The sequence below is a fragment of the Pollachius pollachius genome (genome assembly GCF_949987615.1).
Source record: "Pollachius pollachius genome assembly, chromosome: 4".
NCBI classification, from domain to species: Eukaryota; Metazoa; Chordata; class Actinopteri; order Gadiformes; family Gadidae; genus Pollachius; species Pollachius pollachius.
The window spans coordinates 930,113-940,139 of NC_136937.1; the positions used below are offsets into that span (position 1 = coordinate 930,113).

Below are 10,027 nucleotides of genomic sequence, written 5' to 3' on the forward strand. Positions count from 1 at the left end.
CACACACACACACACACACACGTGCACCCAGTGACACACTCGCCCTCCATCGGGGGAACCGGGATGAGATAAGTCTTGGGGGGTTATCCTGGTGATTAACACCTGGTCCCGGGGTCTTTGCAGATCATAACGTGGTCCGTGTCCCGGCTAAATATAGAACCCAGGGAGGCATTTCTGTCTCCTTCTGATGGACACAACGACCCTTCTGTACCGGGTGATGTCAGGTGCATCCTGGGTGTTACAAACACTACGGTTTGGATTCGTTGTTGTTATCTATTATAGTAACATAATCATACATTCATCAACTAATGGCCTCTCTGTTCCCCTCGGCTGATTGGCTCAGAGCGCTGGCGCTCAGATCAGACCTCCTGATTGGACGAGCCGGTCCGGCTCCCGGTCAGCATGACACAGCGTAGATCAACCCAACCTGTCCCCCCCCTGGGCCCGGGAGCCGGGGCTGCACTGTGTTTTATCAGCACTGATCCAGGAATAAACACCCATCTCTCCGTCCGTCCGTCCGTCCGTCTGTCTTTATCTCAGGGCGTCGGGGCGGGTCATTATCTCAGGGCGACAGGGCGTCGCCACGGCGATGACGCCACCTGTCCGCAGATCGCCGTGTCACTAATCTGGCCCTGTCCGCTAATCCCGACTCATCCCTCAAACTCACCCCTCTGGCGCTCTCCAAATTGGATTTGCGACCGTATCGTTAACAAACAAAGAGGCACTTTGAGCGCCCGCCCCCCCCCCCCCCCCCCCCCCTCCAAGGGACGTGACGCCGTGTCGCCATGACGACGTGACGCGGCCAAAAAACGATTTCGCCGGCATGTCCGGGGGAAGCGTTGCATTGTGGGTCGGCCTTGGTGACGGCCGCTGCGGTTGGGCTGCGTTACAGGAGACACCCGCTCCTCTCCCAGCGCTGGGGGAGGGCTGGTGGGCGGGGCCGTGCCAGGGGGGCGGGGCTGGTGGGCGGGGCCGTGCCAGGGGGGCGGGGCTGTTGAGTGGCCCGTCTGACGTCTGTATGTTTTATAGTTCCTCTTAGCATGTAAACAAGGGGGGGGTAGTATGGGAAAGGTCACGCATGCCTGACGTATAGATACGGCGTGTATGCATTCTATATACGGCGTGTATGTATCCTATGTACGGCGTATATATATTTAGGTTTTGATGTGCGTGTACAGTGGACGCACGGACGGACAGGAAGGGGCGTTTAAATGCGTCGGCGCGTCAGCGGCCCGCTCAAGGTTGTGTTCTCGTACGTGTGCGTGAACTCGGTATAAATATACCGAGAAGAACCTGGCAACCCACTTCTCCCGCCACCTCCGGGTGGGTGACCTACCGAGAAGACTATTTTCAAAGCAGCCTACCCCCTTTCTTTGAAAATATGAGCGTGTGGCTCTGGGTGAGAGACAGAGAGACAGACAGACAGAGAGACAGACAGACAGTGTTTTGGTTTTGGTTTCTGACACTAGATGAGGACCTGAAAGGGATAAGACCTTATCCGGGCGGATTGTCTTTGTTTACAGAACACAAAGGAGAATAGCTTCCGGGTCAACGGGTTAGATCCTGTGGGGCTTTTTTTAATGTCTTGAAATGCCTTCTGCAGAAATACTACAGACTTCTAAGTTGTTTTCTTCAGGACTTTGAATTGTCGTTTTCGAGGAATCAGGAAGAGCTTCTGGTGATCTCTGCAATATCAAACGATCCGTATCAGATAAGAGCTGTTGCATACGTCCATTAGATGTGGGGACTCTTTGCACTCTTTTTCTCTCCTTCTGCTCTTCCCTTCCCTCTCCATGTTAACAGCGGTGTCCGATCTGTCCAGCTCCCCAGCTACTGGGCGTCAGTCGGGGGGGTCTGGGTCTTGGACAGATTGGCTTGCTGGTGGTGGGTAGGGTGAGGGGTGGGGGGCAGGGGGGGAGGGAGAGGGGTCCAGAAGGACACCCATTAGAAGGATTGTCCACGGTACACAAAAAATGCATGCAGCACTTTGTGGAAAAAGTACAGGCTCACACCTACTTGAGGAAAGGTCAGGGGCGGGAGAGACCGGAACATCCGCGATCTGGGGCGTGCGGGGGGGGGGGGGGGAAATAGACCGCCCCTTCTCCGGGAGAGACCATCGAGAAGGCTTGGAGAGCCATCGATTGGCTTTGCACATTTTATGGGTTCTATGTTATTTGGAGAGCATGTTCTTCATATTTTTTTCACAGGGGTACTAGGAAGCACTTTGTCGGTTTACTTGACTAAAATGTTTAGAAGTCTTGGTATGTTTACTCCACTACATTCATCTTAGGCTCGGACGTATTCATCTCATTGCCGTAGTTTCAATGGAAAAAGGCTATTTCATTCAAGCAATCCACTCTATATAAACAGGATGATTGCTGTTGATACCAGGCCAGCTAAAGCCTGACTGGAACAGTCCGGCCTGACCAGTATGGTCATAGAGGAACTGGAATGATTGCAACATCACTGCGTGATTTTAGGTACTATATTGTCAGATATTAGTGTGAAAAGCACATTTCGGGAATACCAGCTGGTTAGGGTTGATGAAGGTGATAACATTGCGAGGAGAGAGAAAACCTGCCACAACTTTAGAAAGATATGCAAATATCTTTAAAATATTATTTAATCATACTCAAATACTGAGAAAGAAACGTGCACGGGTTCAGACGCGATAATCGAACATGAGGCGTAAAAGCTTGGCTGTATCGAAACATTAGCGACGATGAAGTGGGTTTAAGCTCGTAGCCCGGACACCACGGAGAGGTAATCTTCCAGGGAACATAAACACCTCCCGGTCCCAAAGGGGGGACGCCTGGAACCGTCACACACAGGAGGGTTGAAATGCCAAGCAGGGTGTTGGCAGCGAGGCGGTGCAGGGATCAAGAAGAGAAGAGGGGAGTGCATAGCACAATAAACCAGGACATAGGGCGGATAGAACAGCACAATCCGCAAACACATAGCGGCGTTTAAATAGACATTTGAGAGTCGCGATGTTACAGCGAAATATAAAACACTCGCCACGGTCGTCTTGTTAGAGGGGGCTGGCTTTGTGTTCGGCTTTCACAAAGATGCTGTAAATTACAAAGGAGGAGGAAGAAAGCGATCACCTTTCACTTCACTAAACGAAGTCAGGAAATATCTGGTGTAACTGGAGTTTTGTTGTGACAGTCGCCTACAACAAGGCGTCAGGTGTTAGGTCAGTCCTAATCTACATCAATTTGAATTACATTTGATGGACTTAATTTCATTAATGTCACGGTAATATTGAGGTGAACATTTTCTTTAGAGTTGATCAAATTTAGGTCTGCTGACAGAGAAGACGAACGCAATTCCCTTGTCGTTTAAATCACATCAGCCCACTAATAAAAGTCTGAATTATTGAACATGGCTTTATTTTTAATTAATGTGTCACTACTACCTCGACTTACTGGACATGAGAACGGATCACTACCTCATACATAAGTGTGATAGTCCTACTCTGCTTGTCAAATCGCCTATTATACCAGGAGATGATGAGGCGTCAAAAGGTGAATTACTGTATCATTATTCAACATGTGTTTTCATCAATCTGGTCCGTACAATTATAGACCAGTCTACTACATGACACCCATGAAGCAGTGCAGTTTGGACTATCATGTTTCCTGTTTAGTCATTTAGAAGAGACCCTTTTACCCAAAGGGCCATACACTGATCTCAAATACATGTCATCATTCAGGAGCAAGAAGGGGGGTTAGGGCGCCTTGCTCAAGGGCTGTCCTACAGGTTAGGCTGCGGACATTGGGGATCGAACCCAGGACCTTTTGGTCCTGGGTTCGATCCATGTCTTATAATGCTTGAAACCTTTTCTCAGCGAGGGGCTTGACCTCAGCGGACCCAGCCAGCCACCGTACCCCCAGAGGGTCAAGGACCAGAGGGCTCCAGTCTAGTGGACGTTACTCTGGTGGTCGGAGCAGTCATGAGCCGAGGGCTGTCCTGGCCCCCATGTTCCCCGTAGAGGTCTCCGATCGACCCCTGACCCTCCGCCCCGAGTCCCGGTAGAGGAGGCTCCGTTCAGAAGCTCAGCGCTTACGGCCGCGCGGCCCACGCGTGTTTCCACGGTTCCCGACTCTCTAACCGACAACAAGATTATACTTCCAGCTGGAGACTATGCTGTGTGTGTGTGTGTGTGTGTGTGTGTGTGTGTGTGTGTGTGTGTGTCTGTGTGTGTGTCTGTGTGTCAGCGTGTACGCGCAAATAAGATTGGTCCAAGATATCCAATAGCAATAACACATTAATGAACAATACAGGGCAGTCCTTTGTACCCACGCGCCAAGTGCCTTTTCAGGTTCTGTTAAACTCAGGTGATGCCTCGGGGGGTGGGGCTTTGTCCTGATCTCAACAACAGTGTTCATCCACAGAGTACAGAGCTCATGTTTTGGCAGACTATCACAAACACAAAGCAAGGCTGAGTCAAGTACGTAACGATTCACCTGTGTGTGTTAACCCCCCGACACACACACACACACACACACACCTAGGTCCAGGTAGTGGACTATGTGTGCACTACTATTCACCGCATGAGTAAGTATTTAACTACTTACAATGTGTGCCACGTGCACACACACACACACACACACACACACACACACACACACACACACACACACACACACACACACACACACACCTAGGGGTGAAGGGTGCAGCCTAGGAACTGCTCAAGGACAACCAGGCACTTCTTGTCCGAAACAAAACAGTAACCTGGCCTGTCTATTACTACCTAATCCACCTGAGCTATACTGAGTGTGTGTGTGTGTGTGTGGGGGGGGGGTGTTGATGTGTTGGTTGACAGGGTGATAGAATGAATTGAAGGGTGGCGAAGCAGATGTCCTTAAAGAGCACCATGACCGGTGTGCTTTCCCACTGAGAACGGCCACTTTAGGGGACCGTATGGGTGCCGGTCGAGTCTGGCATTTCAGTGAGAGCTGCTCAGCCGGCTGTTTGGATTTGAGCAGACTAGTATTTGAGTAACCGCACCACGACCCCGCTTGTCCCCCAAATCTCACAAAGTAACGGCTCAGACGGATCTTTCCGTAACAGTCTTATGATGTCAGACTATGTTGGGAGCTTTTTATTACATAACTCGTCTACTGCCTGTGTTAATTTCCAAGGCATTTTAGCCATTTCAAGCGTTCAACAGTTCCTGTTACGCCAGGTAGTCGAGCATAAAAGCTTCAAAAACAACACAGGCACTTTTATAGAGCAGGTACTGCATACATTATATTAAAGATTCAGGAAAAATACATAAGAAATGCGTTTTTATGTCCATCACGGCGCGGCCTGTTCCGGCAGTGCATAGCCCCTTTAAATACCCATAATATACCCTTATCCAACTGAGCCGGCTGCCTTAGGAAAGCGACTGCATGATGACCATACATAACCAAATACACACGCTGAAAACGATCTAACTCGGCCTATATCCAGTGATCAATATTATTATCCCGAAAGCTCGTCATGACCGCCTACAATGTTGATTTTATTTGTATAAACTTCCTTCCCAGGCGTTCTCATCTCACGACAGACCGTCTGCAACGGGATGCTCGTAATGAGCGTTACGGGCGAGGAGGCGGGACTTTCAGGTCCATAGGTTTAGCAGCGAGCAACGAGCAGGAGGGTGTGCCCCGCTAGAGGAGTATATTGTTCTTTACATATTTCAGATATTCTTTGTTAACTTTTTCGTAAAAACTACACATGTATTCTCCTTGCAGTTGTTGCCACTGTTGTCACGTTCTTACTATTGTCGTTGTGCGGACTGTTAACTGGGGTACACACTACCGCTTATAGCAAGTAAGTCAACGGAAATTGCGTTCCGGTACACCGGGATAACGTTACAACTCAGGATCCCCTCTCAGCCTACTCGCCCCCTCGCGTTCTCAAACTAGCCTGAACTGGATAGCCCCGGGCTACCAGCCCCAACAACCCTTTAAAAAAAATAAAAAAAGAGAGCTCGAAACCGGTCGCTTCACGTGCGAGCCACGCGCATAGCTGACACTGTGCGTTTATCCGCGTGGGGTTAAAAGATAAAATAAACACTAACACGTAACCCTCTACGCACGAGCTACACGTTAACGCTTAAATGTTAGAGCATATGTTACCGACACCGGGCTGGCGGCGTGGTGCAACACTATCCTAAACATGGCATGGAAGCCGTAGGACGTTAACAAATAAATCACAAATAATCAATGACAAGCTTCTTGATATCCAGTCGTCCAGCGGCCGCCGCCGCGGGGTCCCCTACCTCCTCCTCACGCTCGTTCTTGAAACACAGACACGCCGCCCGCTTCTTGAAGCCCTCTCCATCGTAGGTCCTGGTCTGGTTCGGCTTGAACTTCATCATGGATGATGTCGACCCCCCAGAACACACTGAATCCCGGTAAAACGGACTCGGCCAGTAGAGTCACCACCGCATCGCTTCTCTTTTCTGTGACGGAGAGAAAATCAGCATCCGCGCGGCTCAGCGGGAAAAGGCAGCGAAATCCAGAGCAGGAGAACCAGGGGAACCGTTCACCGGGAAACCGATCGGTATTCTCCCATGTGTCGGTGGATACGGACCATACACTCCGTGTTCTAGCCGAATTGTAATGCGTGTAGCCAGGGTTCCCAGTTCTCCATACACGCCATTCGACTAGTGTGTGTGAGTGTGTATGTGTGTGTGTGTGTGTGTGTGTGTGTGTGTGTGTGTGTGTGTGCGTGCGTGCGTGTGTGTCTCTGTGTGTGCAATTCCCTCGGCGGAGGGGAGGGGGGGATCTTATGTACAGCCCACACAGACAACCCTCCTCTGCTCCGGCGCTATTGCGCATGGCCGTCGCTGAGTCAGTACAATGGACACAAGGCCACTTGCTCAGAGAAAACGGGCTTGTGTTGGAAGTGCGCGTCACTAGTCATTTGCGCTTCATTGAAAAACAGTGCGAGTAACTCGGGCCGATTCGGAGTCTGTCCTCCCCGCTGAATGCCGTGCGGACGGGTCTGAGTGGCGGTTCCTTGGCATTTATGAAACCAGAGATGGGTGGGGGTACGCTGGCTGCACTGCGTCTGTGCCTAAAGGAAACAACTCGAACTATAAACCTGACACGACAACACCTTTCTATTTTAAATTAATCCATTTTTGGCAAAGGCGTGATTTATTGATCATAAAAATGGGGCACAAAAATCTGGAAAATAATCTTTGTGTTTCAGAAAAAAAAAAACATTAAAAAAGCATCATAAAAAAAACCAAAGGCCGACCACAAGCGTAGTCAATGTACCGACATTAACATGGCCTAAAGTAGAAGAGATCAGCCCCCATCCTGCAGCTAAAGGTCAAAGGTTAAATGCCATTGACAGCCACCCTATCCCGGTCAATGACACACTATAGTGTCTAGTCAAGTGTCAGAGGTCCCTCCACAAGTAGCCTCAACCTTGACCCATTGACGAGAAATATAGAACGGTAAAATCACAATTTAAAAATACAAGTGTATTTAATTTAAGAGAGTATTTTCAGAGATAGATGCACAGGCCTTCACATTCTCAGGGGTAAAGTATTCAACCTTACAAGGTGCTGCACAGACGTGCTGCTGCTCAGACCTTACTCAGAGACAACAGGGCCTTACTTTGAGTGGCTCTATCCGATGCTATCTACTTTCATATCTGTTTTACTGTAGAACGTCAATTGTTATTGAAGATTCACTCACAACTATGTAACCATGCCTCTAGCCTATGCCCCTAGCTGCTAGGAGTGTCAATGTCATCGTAAGTCAAAGAGTAAAAATGTGTTTTATTAGCGAGGAGCTAACAACAAGATGCAATACATTTGCAAAAACATTTGGCCGTAGTTGAATCCTGCTTATGTGGAACAGGATCCTTCCACTGGTGAACATATCGTTTGTCTTACAGGCTGTTAGCTAAACTGTGAAGACCGGTTAGCCATGTGCTCACACCGTTAAGGTCAACACAGGGGCCCAAGCAAGGACTTATCCATTACAGTATTACACGATCATTGATTGGTTACACAACCATTTACTACGCACACACACCCCACACCCACATGCTTGGGTTCCTCTCCCTAAAGTGGGACTGTTTCATTGGAAGACATTGTGTTTGTCATCAGGGCCGTGACGCAAGAACTGCAATCATATCAGTGGAAGCGCTCCCTGAAGCAACAAAGAGGAGTCGACACTCCTGTATCACGACCGGGGGGGGGGGGGGGGGGGTGAATGAGTGGTCAGTTACCAGTTAACCTCTCCTAAAGTGGAGAAACAGACGCATCCCGAACTTCATCACATCATATTCTTGTATATGCTCTGTTTCACTATTTCAAAATCTTTATAGAAATTCAAGATGTTTTCTCTGCTTCCAGGTATTGGACACGTGAACAATGCGACCGTCAAAGTGGCTCTGGGGGTGTGACGGGAGACTGGTTTGTGAACCGTCCGCTGACTGCGTTTGCCAGTATCTGATCTGACCTTTGGAGAGTGCGGAGGTTATATTTGCAATCCCCTGATTATTTACTTTCAGTTTAAAAAGTATCTTGTTTTGGTGGATTGTGATTACAGGATGGCATCGATGGTGTTTAAGCAGACTCTGAACCCTTTTGAGCTGGGCCATCGAGCATGCAGGAATGTAAACCAAAAACATAGCATGGCTAGAAACTCAAGTGACACAAAAAGAATGAAGTCATACAAAAACAAAAACCAGTGTAACAAGATTACAACTCTGACGTAGGACTATTTTGGAGTATTACACAAACACAGAGTCATCACCTCTATCAGCTGCTCATCCAGTCTCTGTCTGCAGCTGACCTGCTCAGAGGCCGACGTGATTACTGTCGGATCCCCATTTCATGACGTCGCCCGTAAATCTCCGGTACTAGAACCATCGGCGCTCTCCTGAACGGGACAGAACGGGCGAAGGACAGGATGTCAGTTATGGGGAAACTTAATGTAGGACTGAACGATGAGGGAATGAATGTATAAATCTATGAATGGCAAACGGGTGAAAAACCATAAGGGGAATTTACAACACTCCGAAAGCTAGAAGAGGTTTGTGGTTTATAATGCGTTAGCATCGGCTAATTTTAGAGCCTGTGACATCTGTTTCCCCAAATACATTATACGGTAAGGGATGATTTCACTGTAATAAATGATAGGTGTTGTTTAACCACGACAGATGCGTCATGGGCTGGACATGGGATGTTACTCCAAAGGGGATAAAAAACACTCTCCGGGTTCATTCACATTCATATCAGGCTTCTTTAAAGACATGCATTTGGATTTCACGTCCTTTGATATTAATAAAAGGTTACTAGAACCAATAGGTTACTAGAACCAATATATTAATAATAATGCCTGTAAACAATTCATCATAAAGCTGTTTACCGCTGACGGACCAACTGATCAGTAGCTACCTACTGATGATCACATCCCGGTGTAAATCCACAGTCTAGTGTAGTCTAGCATTTCGGGTGTCTGACTCAACAGCTGAAAGGTTCTTGGTTCGATCCACTGAGCAGGACGTCTAACTGTTAAATGAGGTAATGGTGTTCACCTGAAGGTATTCACGTTGACTTTATTTAACAGGGTGACTGTTGGTTTGCTCTAGCTGCTTACTGACTGAAGGGGGTGGAGGCCGGCCGAGGCCAGGTAGCTGAGGCCGGGTGGTGGAGGCCGGCTGAGAGGTGGTGGAGGCCGGCTGAGAGGTGGTGGAGGCCGGCTGAGAGGTGGTGGAGGCCGGCTGAGAGGTGGTGAAGGCCGGCTGAGAGGTGGTGGAGGCCGGCTGAGAGGTGGTGGAGGCCGGCTGAGGTGGTGGAGGCCGGCTGAGAGGTGGTGGAGGCCAGCTGAAGCCCCGATGGATGTGAGCTACTGTCGCTGTTGATGAAGACAAAACACGCCGCTGAAGACGGATCGAGGTCTTCCTCAGAGTGCCCACGGAGAGAGGAGCGGGGGGCTTTTCTTCTTTTCTTTTATGGTCGTCAAATCACAGATTAAAACTATCTTGAAAATACATTTAAAAT

The 10,027-nt window shown here is 48.9% G+C and overlaps 1 protein-coding gene across 1 annotated transcript in view; it reads right to left on the minus strand.

Moving 5' to 3' along the window:
- The window catches only part of LOC307074788 (diphosphoinositol polyphosphate phosphohydrolase 3-beta-like), an 18,110-nt gene extending 11,426 nt beyond the window's left edge, over positions 1 to 6,684 (minus strand). The window contains exon 1 of the mRNA XM_079735136.1: positions 6,278 to 6,684. Coding sequence (XP_079591262.1) covers positions 6,278 to 6,376 — 99 coding nt within the window. The 5' untranslated portion in view covers positions 6,377 to 6,684. The remainder of the gene's footprint in view (positions 1 to 6,277) is intronic.
- Positions 6,685 to 10,027: the final 3,343 nt, after the last annotated feature.